The following is a 17,489-nucleotide window of genomic DNA, read 5'->3' on the forward strand; positions in this document are numbered from 1 at the left end:
AAGAGATGACTATCACTGCTCTTTGCAAGGGAAGTTCATTCTGGCTCAGTCTGTAGCTATGATTAATACTAATGGGCAGATTCACAGAAACAAAACTGAGATTACCATCACCTGGAATAAATCCAGAAGTTCCAATCGTAAAAGTTCTGTGTTGAGTAATTTCATGCAATGCATCAAGGAAATTGCTGATGCATTTAAGGAAAGGGGAATCTTCATATCTTGAGTCAATTTTTTAAAGTAAACATCATTTGGACAATGACGAGACAATCACCTTGATAGGACGAGAGTCACATAGAAGTGAATCTAGTTAAAAAAATAGCTCATTTGTTTCCCTGAGAGACATTAATAAATAAGAAAGGTTTTTACAACAATCCAGGAGATTCACCATTACTAAGATTAAGTTTTTTTTAAATTCCATATTTATCTAATTAACTCAAATGAAATTCCCCACTGACATGAACCCATGTCTCTGGAACATCAGTCCAAATATCCAGTCCTGTCAGGTAACCACAGTGTTTGTGTCTCCTGGAGATTGCCTTGTGTTAGCTGAAGTTTTTTGGGTATGAGTTTTCAAGTCAAGACAATTCAAGCCAAGTTTGTTGTCATCTGATTGCCCACGTACAACCCGATGAAACAGTATTCTCTGGTCCTCGGTGCAAAACACGCTGACACACAACCTGACATTACACACATACAGAAGACAAACAATACATATGCAGGACAAGTATTTATATGTACAAATAAATAAATAGATGCTGTTTCATGAACATGAGAATCTCAGATGGTCAGTGTGAGCAGTTCTTTGGTCATTCAGCATTCTCACTGCCCGTGGGAAGAAGCTGTTCCTCAGCCTAGTGGCGCCAACTCTAATAATCCTGTTTCTCTTCTCCGATGGGAACAGCTGAAAGATGCTGTGTGCAGGGTGGAAGGGGACCTCAGTGATTTTGTACGCCCTCTTCAGACAATGATCCTGGTAGATTACGTCAATGTAGAGGAGGGAGTCTCCAGTGATTCTCTCTGCCATTCTCATGGTCCTGTGGATTGACCTCCGATCTATTTCTCTGCAGCAAATGTACCACTCTGTGATGCAGCCGGCCAGGATGTTGTCGCTGGTGCTCCTGCAGAAAGTTGACACGATTATGGCCAGTAGCCTTGCCCACTTCAGTCTTCTCAGGAAGTGCGGTCACTGTTGCACCTTCCTGGCAATGAGGAGATGTTGTGCATCCATGAGAGTTAAGTGAACTCCAAGGAGCTTGGTGATCTCCACTTTCTACTACAAGAGTTGTTGATGTGTAGAGGAGGGTGGTCGTTCCTGGTCCTACAGAAGTCCACGCTTGCTCCCTCTCCCACTGAAGGTCAGAATGCCTCACCTGAGTTCACATTCGTCCACATGTAGGAAAAGAGCAGATAATTCCTGCCATATTCCTGCTCTCCCTTTCTGGAGAGTTTTAGTACATGTGTGGCTTTAGCAGAGGCCTTCAACTGCCATAGAATGCGGTTTTGGTTCTTCTCATTCTCCATCTGCAATGTGGAATAGACAGTAATGATGAGAGAAAGGACGACTGAGGAAGACTTGTAATTTTTGTGACCCTTTCAGATTGCTTTTCATTGATGATACCTTTGCCTTCAATACCATGGTCCCAAGTAAACTCTAGGATCTTAGTCTCAGCACACCCCTCTGTAAGAGGATAGCTGACTTCCTGTTCTGCAGACCACAATCAGTGAAGATTGGAGACGACACCTCTCCCATGATAATCCTCACACAAGTGCCTTGAACAACTGCCATTACACCTCTTGTAAACCCAGGACTGTGCTGCACCAACTCCACCTATAAATCTGCAAATGACACCACCGTTGTAGGCCAGGTCTCTCACCATGACAAGACAGAGTATAGAGTGGAGATCAAGCTTCAAGTGGCACTGTGCCAGGACAAATAAAATCTCTCAATGTCCATAGGACTAAGGACCCAGTCATAGACTTCCAGAAGAGGGGTGCTCTTCACTCCCCTGTCCGTGTCTGTGGTTGATATAAGGTCTTGATATAAGGTCTTAGGTGTAAATATCTCCAGTGAGCTGCTCTGGTCCAACCATGTTGATGAGATGGCCATGAAAGTTCACCAATGCCTCTACCTTCTGAGAAGCCTGAAGAAATTTGGCATGTGGCCTGCATCCCTCAACACCTTTAACACGTGCACCATCCAGTTAGGGAACATCACAGCTTCAAACAGAAACTGATCCACCCAAGCCCCCAAGAAATTGCAGAGTGCAAATGCAGCTCAGACCATCACACAAACCAACCAACCTCCCATCCACCCACTCACCCACCCACCCCCATCAATTCCAACATCACTTTCCACTGGCTCAGAAAGGTTACAGATATTAAAAGTCTTATCCACCTGGCCACCCTCTCTCCATTCTCCTCCTGATGGTGAAATCAAGTACCATGATGCCCAAGGACAGGTTCTTTCCTGCTGTTATCAGACTCCTGAACAAGCCTCACATGAGTAAAATAATCTCAACCTTGGTTCATTCTAATTCAAGTTTTTAAAATGTAATCTCTCTCTTTCCCTTCTTTCTCCCCCTCTCTTTCTCTCTCTCTCTCCGTCTTTCTCTCACCTCCCCTCTCTCTCCCCCTCCCCCCTCTCTCTCTCTCTGTCACTTTGCAGTCTGTGCAATGCTTTATTGTATGGTATGGGTTCATTTGCTGGATCCCATGCAAAATGACGTTTTGTTGTCCCTTGATGCACCTGACAATAAACTTAAAATGATCAGAAATGAGTAGGGAAAAAAAATTTTCAACATAATCACATAGGTTAGGATATAAGAAGCCTGTTTTTAAAATGTCTTAATTTAAACATGCAACACAGTCACAGGCCCTTCTTGCCCATGAGTCCATGCTGGCCAAATACACCAATTAACCTACAAACCCCATACATTGTTGAAGGGTGGGAGGAAACCAGAGCACCTGGAGGAAACCCACACAAATACAGAGAGAATGTATAAACTCTTTACAGACAGCACCAGATTCGAACCAGAATCACTGGTGCTGTAATAGCAAAGCACTAACCATCCGACCCTGTTGATGTAAAGAAACCTCCACAAATCGCACTCATTTAGTGATGTCAGTCAGGAGGTATCCTCCGAAGTTGACCATCAATCTTAAGTCAAAAAGCTTCTCAGTTTAACTTTAACTTTAATATCTGAAAGTTGGACCCTCAAACAATGCAGAGGAAAAGAAAAACAAAACAGAGAAGGGAAAAGATGAAGGATTCTATTACATTTACTGCAGGATGTTGCAGTGAGGTTTCTCATTGATATAAGTGTTGTAAGCAAGTCAACACTGCATTAAAGACCACTGGCTCCAAGCCTTGAGAAAGGCACAGAGGAACACCAGCATCTGGGAATGCATGTCTGAGGATCCTTAACTCGGAACAAGATAGGCCAATAAGATCATTAATATGAAATATAGGATTTTTCCCTTTATTTTGAGGCATGGAATGAAAGGGCTGCAAGCTTAAGTAATAAAAGTGTACAAAACTAGCTCAGCCAGAGTTAAATACAGATCCCAAACTTCATGGAAAGATGAGGTTGCAATGGAGAAGGTGCAGAGGGAATTTATAAATGTTGGAAGGACTAGAAAATGGAAATGAAAGGATTAGGTCGGACTTGTGGTTTCTGTAGCCCTCATCCCCTCTCCCTCCACTTCCAATATACTCTTGAGTTACTGCAACACCACTCCCTACACAGTTATTTTATTATTGTACGACATGCTGAACTTAAGTGTAGATTGTCTTCCTTGGAGGGCAACCTTTTCAGTGAATCCCGTATATGCGACAACAAACAACAAGCAATATTTGGAGGAAGGATTAAGTTTAAGTTCACATCTATTTATCATTCAATTGTACTAGACCAGTGGTTTTCAAACTGCCCCCCCTAAACTCACATTCCACTTTAAGTATTCCATATGCCATCAGTGCACTGTAATTAGTAAAGGATTATTTAAGGTGGGCATGTGAGTGGAAAGAAAAAGTTTGAAAATTACTGTTTTAATCATCCCTAGTTGACTCATTATGTGCAGGGTTTCATAACTCCAAAGGAAATGGGCCAATGACCATTTTTCTCAAGCAAAATATTTCAGTAACAATTGGGTCTAGAGCAGTGATTCTCAACCTTCCCTTCCCACTCACATCCCACTTGAAGCAATCCCTTACTAATCACAGAGCACCGATGGCATAGGGATTACTTTAGGTGGAATGTGAGATTAAGGGGGCAATTTGAAAACCACTGTACTAGTGCAACCTGACAAAACAACCTTCTCCGGTCCTCAGTCCAACACACTGCAAACACATATACAAACTATACATATGTACAGTGTATATTAGTTGAGCCACAAAGGGTTTGCATGAGCATTTCATCAGTCATTCACTGCCCGTGGGAAGAAGCTGTTTCTCAGCCCGGAGGTTCTGGCTCTGATACTCCTGTATCCCTTTCCCAATGGGAGCATCTGGTAGGGGTCCTAACTGATTTTGCGAGCCCTTTTTAGACAACGATCCCAGTAAATTATGTCAACTGTTGGGGGTGGGGGGTGGGTGGGGGAGGGTGGAGAATGATCCTCTCTGCCGCTCTACGGTCCTGTGGATTAACCTCCGATCTAATGCTCTACAGCAAATGCACCACACTGCGATGTAGCCGGACAGTATAGGGCTCCTATAGAAAGCGGACAATAGCCTTGCCCATTGTAGTCATCGCAGGAAGTGCAGTCGCTGTTACGCCTTCCTGACAAGTGTGGAGATGTGTGTCCAGGACAAGTCACTTAGTGGGGAGATGAGCAAATTTCTCTTTGTCTGGAACTCACCTCCTGAAATGATGAAAGAGTTAAAGACCCACATAAAAAGTAACTAGGTGTACGTTTGTCGAGCTGTAACTGCAGGGTTACTGCTCCAGTATCAGAATATTTTACAAAACTAGAGCGTACCTATGAAACCCTTCATAAGCTGAAATGGGGTAAAGCGAAGACCCATTCACTACTATTGGAGGGTATTTTCGTAAAATCGAAAATCTATTCAAAATTCCTTTCGTAAAAGTGAACACGGCTTTGTTCATAAAAGTGAATTTTCGTAATTGGAATATGCGTTGGTGTTTTTAAACTAACAAGGATAAGATGGGCTGAATGATCTCCTTCCATTTCTTAAATCTTCTCCAACTCTATGAATGACTGGCAGATCTGTTGCCTCGCTGAAGACAAGTTGCCACATTATGGAACTAGGTATTGTTGTGAAGTGCAGTACAGAGCGGTGTTGAAAATAGTAACCTGTGCAAAATGGTAGAGGATTGATCCCATTTCTAGTGAATTACAATGGAAAAGTATAAACAAGTCATGTGCCACTCTGTGGATTACTGTCCTTCCAAAGAAGAAAGCTCTTCGCAGAATAGATCGATTTCATGTTGCATTCAAAGCAGTTAGAAAAGCTTTGATCTCAAGTCTGGATAATCTCTGAATATTAAAATCTGTCATTTTTAGGTCAATCATAATGAGAAGGCTGGGGTATCTGAAACAGCTGGTTTCCTTATATTTCTTCATTTAGGCAAATCAGAGCATAATTTTTGAGATGACTGCACTACCTGAGAGGTGGAGAGAGGTTGGGGGTAATGATTCAGAGAATGTCCTGATTCAAGGACAAGCAGTGAGTGATCCATTCCAAAATTCTCAGCATTTAATTTAACTGCAATATATGAAGAAGGTTTTATGATTAAATGGAAGAGAGGGAGAGAGAGAGACAGAGAGAGAGTGTAAGCGAGAGACAGAGGGGAAAAAAGACAGAAAGATTATTCTTCAAATTTGAATTTAAAGATACAGTCGCAATCCCTTCCAGCCACAAACCCATGCTGCCCAAATACACCAATGAACCTACAAACCTCACATTTTTGGAACGTGGGAGGAAATCGGAGAACTCAGAGAAAATCGACACAGACACGGGAGAACATACGGACAGACAACCGCCGGATTTTAACCCTGGTTTCTGGCACTGTATAACTTTGCAGGAGAGAGAGAGAGAGAGAGAGAGAGAGAGAGAGAGAGAGAGAGAGAGAGAGAGAAAGAGAGAGAGAGAGAGAGAGAGAGGTGCGGACACGGGAGAGAAAGAGATGGGGTGAGGGGGAGAGTGAAAAAAGGAGAAAGGGAGGATTAAAAGAAACATGGGAGAACTCGTGAGAGGAAGGAGAGGAGGAGAAAAGGAGGGGGAGAGAGAAAGGAGAGAGAGTGTTAAGGATGCAGTGAAGGAATTTTTAAAAATGCAGTGATGTAGAATGAAAAATGAAAATGCTGGGAACACTTTATTACATTTTATACTTCTGGTCTGTCATTATTATGGTTAGGCCGTTAAATGTGGTTATAATACATTTACTTTATGCTGTTTTAGTGCCTTTTACAACCTCACTGTGTCCCAAAGTGTTTCATAGCCATGGAAGTACTTTTTGAAGTGCAGCCATTTTTGTCACATTGGAAATTTGGCAGGTAAGAGGCTCTGATAGCTCAGTGTTAGAACACTGGCCTTGTAAACTAGGGGTTGTGAGTTCATTAGTCACAGGGGCCTCATTCCTGTGAGGGGCACTGAACAAAGTGGAAACTCTCTGTTTTCCTTATGGAAGACAAAGTTAAAGAATGTCATGTATGTTATATTCTAAATGTAGTATCATGTAACAATAATGGAACCTTTAACTCACTAGTTCTCAACCTTTTTCTTTCCAATCACTTACCACTTTAAGAGATCCCTATGCCACCGGTGCTCTGTGATTAGTAAGGGATTGCTTAAGGTGGGATGTGAGTGGGAAGGGAAGGTTAAGAATCACTGCTCTAGACCCAATTGTTACTGAAATATTTTGCTGGAGAAAAATTGTCATTAGCCCATTTCCTTTGGAGTTATGAAACCGTGCACATAACGAGTCAATTCGGTCCAATTAAAACAGTGGTTTTCAAACTTTTTCTTCCCACCCACATCCCACCTTAAGCAATCTCTTACTAATCACAGAGCACTGATGGCCTAGGGAATACTTAAGGTGGATTGTGAGTGGAAAGAAAAAGGTTGAGAACCACTGCTTTAACCTTTAAGTTCATACACAGAAAGATCCCACATTACCATTGCTGCAGGGGTTTTCATGGTTGAAGCTTACTTATTGCCTCAGGATACATAGGAGGTCCTGAATTCAAAACAGCACCATGGAATCCCTTTGTCCACGAGTGAAGAAAAAGAAGATTCGGTTTAATGGCAGGAGTGCTGTAAAAAAAAACTAGAGGTGCTGGAGAGGCGACAAAGAAAATTTGCAAAGCTAAAACCAGAAATATTACACTAAATACACTAGGAAATGATTAGACTGGGTCTTGAGAGCAGAAGGCCAAGGGATCACCAAAGAGAGGTAATTTAAATTATAAATGGTTTTAGCAGAGAGCTGCAGAGAGAATGTTTCTCAAAGATGAATCGGGATGGGCAATAAACTCTGCCTTTAGCAGCAATACTCACTTGAATGAATACAAACAAGGTATGGCCCATGTACATGTGAGGTCATTATATAAATTAAAATAGGATAGGAGAAGGCCATTCAGCCCTTCAAACCTGCATAAGGCGGTAATCAATTCCTATCTTCTGTGCCATCTCCAAAGCCCTTAATTCCCTCAATTAAAATGTTCCAGTTTCCTCTTCCAATTATCTTGTCCCAGAGAGTTCATGTTGATCACCTTGTACCCGTTTCTGTCGCTCCTGTAGGGAAAGGCATGTGGAGGCCATCAGCTTACATAGTCACTGAAATATAACTGAGAATTTTTACCCACAGGTCTGTGAAATACAATAAACCCCTTGGTATCTGGCACCTATGGGGATTAATAGATATTTGGATAAGTGTATTTTCCAGTTGCTTGAGATTGCATGTTGTGTGGATTGGCAAAGTAGCCACTAGGGGGTGTTAATTTTAAATGTTCATATTTTTTACCAATTTATTTTCTGCATTTTATTTTTGCCAGTTGCTTAAGGCTGCTGGTTGTTTGAATTCTGGACAACTGTATGTGAAACTTTATCCCAGTTTCCTGAAGGAAATAATGTTTCTGGGGAGAGGAGGAGAAGGGAAGAAAGGATGATGCTGATTGACTTAAATAAGGAAAGACGGGAGGAACCTTTATAAATACTGGCATGGGCTGCTTGGATCGAATGATCGAGTTCCCTCCTGTATATTCTGTGCAATGCATCAGTGGTCTGGAACCTCTGGAAAAGAAAACCTTGGGGTATCAATGTATAAACATCTGGCAGTTGAAAATGTCCTGTGACCTTGCAACAAAACATGGTGAAGTCGATTCTTCAGGCTCAAATTATGGCATGTCCCGCAGGTAGGATTTTAATGTTCTGAAAAGTCAGATTTCAGATTTATTGTCAGAGTTCATACATGAGATCACAAACAACTCTGAGATTCCTTTTCCTGTGGGCCAGGCAGAATTTCTACTGACTCTTCAGAGATTGGGAAATGTTGTAGTTTAAAGAAACCTGGATAAACTTGATCATAAGCAGGACTGAAAGCTAATACGCAGGTACATAGGCAGATGGTGTCGTGTTGAGAAAAGTATCAGGTTCAGTGGGTTCACAGAGAGATGAGTCTGGCCACGTATTACAATCACACAACTTTAATTAACACATGGGAGACAAACAGGAGAAAGTTAAACGGTACTCGATTACTATTTACGATATAGACATTCACCTCGGACCTAGGTTGGACTCCAACAATAGTGAACCTATACTCAACACAGTCACACACTTGAGTACACACACTACAAGAAGGGATTCTTACATACACCAGGTTCTCTGCAGCAATGGGGTTGTGGCTCTCTGCAAGTATTGATCTATCGCAATACTACGGTTCAGATTCACTGTAGTGCACACCTTACCCACAAAGCTTCCAGTGATGTCCACAGTGGCGACCTGGCATGGAATGATGTCCAGAGCTTGGACCAAGAGGCAGAGAGGAAGAATGTGCTGTGCATCTGTGTTATATACAGTGCTAATCTATGCTTCTAGCCAATAATGACCCTAGGTAATTTAAATTAGCCAGTGGCAATGTATGTACTCTAATGGATGGCCAGAGTCCAACTTTGATTGACAGGTGATGTGACTTCCAAATAAGTTTCAGAAGGGAAGGAAACGTGACTACCCATAATACACACACTCCTATGGGAAGGGAGGCCCCATTTCTTCCACATACACAGATGGAATGTTGGCCTTTATTGCATGAGGACTTCAGTACAAAAGTAAAGATGTCTACTCATCATTGCTGTTAATAGCTTCTAAAAGTTCCGATTTATTGTCACGGTACATACATGACATCACATACAACTCTAAGATTCTTTTTCCTGCGTGCGAGGCAGGTATCCCTTATTGGTAGTGCAAAATAAAACTGTACTCAACATGTATATGTAAACAAATAAATAAATGTTAACAAACTGTGCAATGCAGAGAAAAAAAATCAATAAAATGCAAAAGTAATTGTCCTTACACAAGTCCCTGATAGAGTTTGTTGAGGAGTCTGATAGTGGAGGGGGAGCAGCTGTTCCTGAACCTGGTGGTGTGAATCTTGTGGCCCCTACACCTCTTTCCTGATGGCAGCAGCGAGAACAGAGCATGTGCTGGGTGGGGTGGATCCTTGATAATTGCTGCTGCTCTCCGACAGCAGCATTCCCTGTAGATGTTCTCGATGGTGGGGAGGGTTTTGCCTGTAATGTCCTGGCTGTGTCTACTAGCTTTTCCAGGGCTTTATGCTCAGGGGTAGGTGTCCAGTAGATGAAGGTGGAAAACTTATCCTTCACAAGAGCAGATTGCCATCACCACAGTACAGTATAGAAACAGGCATTTGGCTCCATGAGTTCATGCTGAGCATCTTGCACACACTTATGTCAATCCTGCACCAATCTTATATTGTCCACATCATCCATCAACTGCCCACATGTTCCCCCGCTCACACACCAGAGGCACACAATCCACCACTCACACACCAAGCTCACATATACCACCACTTTCCCCAAGGGCTATAAATGTTGGCCTTATCTGTGACATGTACCTCTCCTGTCCGAAACAAAATATTGTGATCCTTCTCCAGTTGAGACCATCACTAAATGCCAGCAAGAAATAAGTAACTAATTGGAAAATTTCCCATGGAAGTTGATTAAATAGATGGCTTTCCCTCTGGCTATGAATGCTGGGTTAGCCAGGCTCCTTTACAGCACCTCCAATCGACAATTGAGAGAGGAGAGAAAGAGTGAGAAATGATGAAAGGGAAAGGCAAGGAGGGAAGGAAGGAAAAATGTCTTCTCAATGAAAACAAAGTTCATCTCTGGCGCTTGTGGGCAGCTGATGGATAGTGCGGACAGTATGAGATTGGCTCAGGATCGACAGAAACGGGAACAAGGTGATCAACATGAACTCTCTGGGACAAGATAATTGGAAGAGGAAACTGGAACATTTTAATTGAGGGAATTGAGGGCTTTGGAGATGGCACAGAAGATAGGAATTGATTACACCACCGGATGCAGGTTTGAAGGGCTGAATGGCTTCTCCTATCCTATTTTAATTTATATGATGACCTCACATGGACATGGGCCATACTTTGTTTGTATTCATTCAAGTGAGTATTGCTGCTAAAGGCAGAGTTTATTGCCCATCCCGATTCATCTTTGACCCGTGTGACCTCATCAAGAGCCGAGATTCTGTGCTTGACCCACCCACGGGATCGAGCAGACTGACAGAAAAATGCAGATGTTAGAAATCTGAAACAAATGCTGGAAATTGCTCAGCAGGTCAGGCAGACTGTGCAAAGTGTGAGTCAGAGCTATCGTTTCAAGTCGATGATTTTACACCAGTACGGAGGGAATGGAACTCTTGTTTCTCGAGAAGGTAACAGTGATTGGGTTTTTGTGACACACAAGTAGTTCATTATCAGTACACAGAGCCCAACTTACTTCTCATTTAAAGTATTGATTCTCCTTCTCCACCTCTGGCCTCCAGATGTGAGTGATAAAAACCTCACCACCATCCTAATGGGTCGTGTGCCAAGATAAAATCAAATTAATGTAACAACATAGCACCATTAGTATAGCAGCAAGCGCAATGATGCTACAGCGCCAGCGACCAGGGTTCGAATCCCGCGCTGTCCATAAGGAGTTTGTGTCTGCGTGGTTTCTTCCCATTGTTCAAAACATACCAGGGATTGTTGGTCAATTGGGTGTAATTGGGTTCATGGGCCAAAAGGGCCTGTTAATGCGCTGTGTGTCTAAATTTAACATGAGTAACATGGCAGTTTGTGACCTGCAAGCTCCCACAAACAGCAATCAAGCAGATCATCCTTCTTGGTGACGTCAAGGGATATCTATTAGTCCCAGAGAGGGAGAACAGCTTTCTTCAAAAGAATGCATGGGAGCTTTTAAGAGAGGGAAACAAGACCTAAATTTAATGTTCTTGCAAGTGGCTGGAGTGTCAGATGAGATTTTGTGCTCAAGCATCAGCTGTGGAATCTACAAGCTTTCGACTCAGGTGAGAGAGCTACCAATAGTTACTGTAATTGAACTGTGTTCTTGTTGTGGGTTAACACCTCATCTACATAACCCTCATGACCAGGGCCAATCCAGCACTGACATCTCTGCATGAAGTGACTTTAATAAGCCTGTTCATTCAACACATGCTGCCTTTGACATATGGAGTAAAGTTCTGTCGAAATGGGCCGCAGTGAGCAGCGGGGGTAGTGACAGGACACCATCAGATGCTGTTAGGCATCCTCGGTGAGTCGTCAGCCCTTTCACCCAGGAGGGATCTGAGATATACGGAAGCTGCTTCAGTCAGGATCACTCCCCAGTGCACTTAAAGCAAGAATTGACTCAGGAGGGACAGCTCCAAGAAGCACTGACACAGCAGACCTGCTGCCTCACAGCTCCACTTTTAATCTAGAACTCCGGTGACGTTTTATGTGAAAACACACAATAAATGCTGGAGGAACTGCGAGATGCTGTGAGACGGGCTGGGTTCCTCCAGCATTTACTGTGTGTTTTCACTACAATCACAGCGTCTGCAAGCCAAGCACACTTTGTTTGAGAGGAGGGTTTTGATACTTTAATAAGAAACACTCCAAATTACATTTCCATTTACTTCAAGTCACAGCATATTCTAAAGCATCTTTTCCAACCTCCTGAGGATACACTGGAACATCAGAGAAACACTTCAGCCCATCCTGACTATTCCGACCTAGCCAATTCCATTTGCCTGCCCCTCGAAACCTTTCCAATCCATGTGCCTGCCTAAATATCGTTTGAACATAACAATAATCCACACTTTTACTACTGCTACTGGCAGCTCGTTCCATTCTCCTACCACTTTCTGTGTGAAGAAGCTGCCCCTCAGGACCCTTGTGAATCTTTCTCCTCCTACTGTAAACATACAACCTCTGATTTTAGATTCACCAACCAAAAGATCTGAGTCAGGTCGCTGTGGAAGTGAATCCACCCTCTCTATAGCTTCCACATCCTTCCTATAATGAGGTGACCAGAACTGAACACAATACTCACCAGAGATTTGTACAGTTGCGACATGACCTCTCTACTCCTGAACTCAATCCCCCTATTTATGAATCCCAGCATCCCATAAGCCTTCTTAACTATCCTATCAACCTATGCAGTTACCTTGAGGGATGTATGGATTTGGACCCCAAGGACCCTCTGTTCATCCACACTCTTAAATTACCGACCATTAACCCTGTACTCAGCCTTCTTGTTCGTCCTTGTTAAATCCACCACCTCACACTTATCTGGATTAAACTCCATCTGTCACTTTTCTGCCCAACACTGCATCCTGTCTAGATCCTCTTGTAATCTTCAACAACCTTCAGCTCCATCCACAACTCCTCCAACTTCGTGTCATCCGCAAACTTACTAACCCATCCTTCCAGCTTTTCATCCAGGTCATTTATAAAAATCACAAAGAGCAGGGTCCCAGAACAGATCCCTGTGGCCCCTCCACTAGTCATCGACCTCCAGGAAGAATACTTTCCTTCCACTACTACTCTCTGCTTTCTTCCTGCAAACTAATTTTTTTTATCCACACAGCCAAGCTTCCACTGATTCCATTCCTCACGGCTTTCTGGATGAAATGCCTTGCTAAAATCCATGTAGACCACATCTACCGCCCTACCCTCATCAATTAATTTTGTTACCAGGTAGCAGCGAGAAGAGACAGTAACCAGGGTGATGGGGTCCTTTATGATATTGGCTGCCATCTTGAGGTACTTCCTCCCATAGGTATCCTTGGTAGACGAGAGGCGAGTATTCATGATGGATTTGGCTAGGTTTGCCACTTTCTGCAACCTTCAAATCCTTGATGCAACCTGTTTCCTCAGTACATCTGATCTTTTCCTGGACTGAATCTTAGTCTATCATGTGGATGGATGTGGGGAAGTCTGTGGAATTCCAGAAATCAATACACAGCTTGTCAAATTTGTCACCTGGAGGAAGCTTCCGGCCGTGGTCACAACCTCTTCTCACCGCTACCTTCAGCAGAAGGTTCAGAGCCTGAAAACTAACCGTTCTACAGCCCCCCCCTCCCCCCCAGGGACCACAGCATATTTAAGTAAAAGTCTTGTTTTCTTTCCACCTCACATAACATAAATATTTTTATGTCTTTCACGTAGTCAGTAGGAGTACAGAAGACACCAAAACTCGACTATCTCACAAGGAAGGCGGCCCCATGGGGGCCATAGGCAGAAAAAGATTCAGAATGGCTCGATGGTTCAAGAACCAGTTCTTTCCAACAGCTATCAGACTTCCCTTTGGTTCATAGACTGCTCTGCAGGATCACAAGTCACTTTCTTTGCACCAGGATAATTGTGAATATTTTTTTATCTACCTTATATTTTAATTTCATTCAATTAGTTTACTGTTATAGTTTTCCTTTACAAGTACCTGTTCAGCTGCAGGAAGTAAGAAATCCAGCGTGAGTACCTTGTATAATGTGTATGACAATAAACTCACTGCCATTACTCGGTTAGCGTAGAGGGGGCTCGGTTAGCACAACGTTATCACAGTGTCAGTGACTAGCATTCGAATCCAGCACTGTCTGTAAGGAGTTTGTATGTTCTCCCCGTCCCTGAGTGGGTTTCCTCCAGGAGCTCCAGTTTCCTCCCACCCTTCAAAACGTACTGGGGTTGTAGGTTAATCAGGTGTAATTGGGGGGCACAGCCTCGTGGACCTTAAGAGCCTGTTACCGTGCTTTATGTCTAAAATAAATTGTCTGAAGATATCAATTTTCACTGTTGTTAATTCCTAATACAAAATTACAAGGGTTATACCTTGAAGAAGGGCACAGGCCTGAAACATCGGTAATATACTTTTACCTCCTCTAAGGAACGCAACAGGACGGGCTGGGTTCCTCTGTGTTTTTACTACAATCACAGCGTCTGCGGACTTTTGTGTTTTGCACCTTACAGAGGATGACCACTGGGTGCCAGCAAAGCTCCAAACCAACCAGCCAGGAGAGGCGATTGGTGATTACAATAACCAGGGCTCCATGACAGCAACCACAAGAGGGCACAGCTCTCCACAGCGCTCTGCACACTGTTAACGTGGAGTATGGGCCAGGCGAAGAGCAATAAACCTCAGGGCGTCGGGAATACTGGGCAAATCGAGATACAGGGGACTGGGCAGGAGTACGGAATGGCTATTGAAAGATATTGGAATCAGACAGGAATGTGTTGATGAAAATAGGAGGATATTCGGATCAAGTCAAGTTTATTGTCGTCTGATTTCACAAGTACGACTTGATGAAACAGCGTTCTCTGATCCTTGGTGCCAAACACGTAGACACACAACCAGATATAGCGCACATGTAAACAATACATGCGCAGGACAAGTATTCATCTGTATGAATAAATAAATCAATATTGTTTTGTGAATATGAGAGTCTCGGATGGTTAGTGTGAGCCGTTCCTTCGGTCTTTCAGCATTTTCGTTACCCGTGGGAAAAAAGCTGTTCCTCAGCTGGTAGTGCCAGCTCTCTTTCTCGACAAGAGGAACTGAAAGCTGCTGTGTGCAGGGTGGAAGGGGTCCTCAATGGCTTTGCGCGCCCTTTGCAGACAACAATCCTGGTAGATCCCATTGAATGGGAGGAGGAAGACTCCAGTGATCCTCTCTGCCACTCTTTTGGTCCTGAGGATTGACCTCTAATCCAATTCTCTGCAGCAACTGTACCCACCCTGTGATGCAAACGGCCAGGAGGGTCTTGATAGAGCTGCTGTTGGAGGTTGACATGATGGTGGCCGGTAGCCTTGCCCGCTTCAGTCTCCTCAGGTAGTGCAGTCACTGTGGCGCCTTCCTGACAAGTAAGGAATAGTGGTTGAATACTTCATCCAAAATTTAGCGCATCTGACAGTGTGGGCGCTTCTGTCGAATTGCCGCTAGATTTAAAAGCAGGATCTCCAAGGTAGGGCTTGAATCAGGGGTGAACCATTAAAAAGTTGTCTAAGATTGGAGCCTCTGGCCTCTGCTGAGTCTATGTTTTCTCCCGATCTTTAGGAATTCTCTTCACCACCCTGGTCTTTGGTCCTGCCTGCGGCTTCATCCTGGGATCGCTCTGCACCAAGGTCTATGTGGATGCAGTGTTCATCGACACAAGTAGGCAAGGTGCATTTGTGCATGTGCATGTGCAGAGGAGGGGGGTGGAAGGAGAACAATGTCCCTTATAACCCCTCCACAGCTAAATGATTAAAGAAGTTCAACGGGGTAGCAAATTTAGTGTAGCAGTTAGCACAAGGCTGTTATGATGCCAGTGACCACATGCTGTCTGTAAGGAGTTTGTACATTCTCCTCCTGACCTGCGTGGGTTTCCTCCGGGTGCTCCAGTTTCCTCCTATCTTCCAAAAACTTGCAGGGGTTGTAGGCCAATTGGGAGCACGGTCTGTGGGCAGATCATATTACCATGTTGCATCTCTAAGTTAAAATTATATTAAAATTAGATTAATGTCGGGTCTGCATTGTTTGGAGTTTAGAAGACTGAGGGGCAATCTCATTGAAACAAGGTTTTAAGGGGACAGGGGCTGAGGTGTTTGCACCTGGGGCGGCAGGGTTGGCGTAACACTGCTACAGCACCGGTGATCGGGACCAGGGTTTAACTCCTGTTCTGTCTGTAATGAGTTTGTATGTTTTTTCCGTGTCTGCGTGGGTTTTCCCCGGGGGCTCCAGTGTTCTCCCACTGTTAGAAACGTACTGGGATTGTAGGTTAATTGGGCTGTATGGACATGTGGGGCAAAGGGCCTGTTACCGTGGTGTATGTCTAAATTTAAAAAGGAAATTAAAACGAATGTGAGCGTTTCAAGCAAGGGGACGTAGTTAAAGGAGTTGGTGATTTAAAATTGAGGGTGTGGGGGATGTTGGACGGATTTCTCTCTCAGTGGTTCCTCTCCCCCACTCTGCAGGTAAACTGGACATTTCACCAGAGGACCCTCGTTGGATTGGGGCCTGGTGGGGAGGCTTCCTGCTCTCTGGCGCTCTGCTCTTCTTCTCGGCCCTCTTCATGTTTGGCTTCCCGCAGTCCCTGCCCGTGAAGAGTGACAGGATGCCCGAGGATGAGTCAGCCACACTCCCACCCAGCCTTCCGCTGCCCTTCGAGAGACCCAAGCCAGGCAACGGGGTGGTGGATCCACTCCAGCCTACCCCTTCCTTGTCCTGTTTCCAACAGATGCGAGGTCAGTCACCTTACGCTTGCCCTCCTATCCCTCCTCATCTCTTTGACCCTCCACTCCTTCCCCCTCCCTTCGGCTTCACCCCCACCTCCTTACTCCCTTCCCCTCTATCCCCTCCCCATCTCTGAACGATCCCACCCCTTCTGTATTCCCATCTGCCTCACCCCCACTTCCCCACTCCCCTCCCTCTCTCTCCCTTCCTTCTCCTCACCATCTCCCCCTCAACACACTGCCTCACCCCCTCCCCATCCCCCTTCCACTCCCCTCTGCCTCATCCCCACCTTCTGCAGCACCTCCAGTTTTCTCACTGCTGGTGGGGGGTGGGGGGGTTGCATTTGTGTTGCAGTGATCCCGAAGGTCACCAAGCACTTGCTGTCCAACCCTGTGTTCACCTGCATCGTTCTTGCCGCTTGTATGGAGATTGCGGTGGTCGCTGGGTTCGCAGCCTTCCTCGGCAAGTACCTTGAGCAGCAATTCAACCTCTCTGCTTCCTCTGCCAACCAACTGCTGGGTAAGTGGGTCCTCAAACTTGCCCGGCATACTAGAGTAAGTTGAGGCGCAGTCAGAGGGTTAACGTACTGTAATTGATCACTGCCCTCTGTGGTGTAAGAAGGCTGCTTAATTGGAAAATAAAACTTTAACCTTCCCTCAGCCAAACCCAAGTAAAACATGGAAGTCTGCAGACAACCAGGGGTGCAGTGCTGCTGGAGCTCACTGGAGCGCTGCTCTGGCCCCTCATGG

General features: G+C 44.4%; 1 protein-coding gene across 1 annotated transcript in view; it reads left to right on the forward strand.

Annotated features, from left to right (window-relative positions):
- The window catches only part of slco3a1a (solute carrier organic anion transporter family member 3A1a), a 130,852-nt gene that overhangs the window by 89,105 nt on the left and 24,258 nt on the right, over window positions 1–17,489 (forward strand). The window contains exons 3-5 of the mRNA XM_069910474.1: window positions 15,583–15,681; window positions 16,482–16,751; window positions 17,095–17,259. Coding sequence (XP_069766575.1) covers window positions 15,583–15,681; window positions 16,482–16,751; window positions 17,095–17,259 — 534 coding nt within the window. The remainder of the gene's footprint in view (window positions 1–15,582; window positions 15,682–16,481; window positions 16,752–17,094; window positions 17,260–17,489) is intronic.

This window comes from Narcine bancroftii, chromosome 14 (assembly GCF_036971445.1).
Source record: "Narcine bancroftii isolate sNarBan1 chromosome 14, sNarBan1.hap1, whole genome shotgun sequence".
NCBI classification, from domain to species: Eukaryota; Metazoa; Chordata; class Chondrichthyes; order Torpediniformes; family Narcinidae; genus Narcine; species Narcine bancroftii.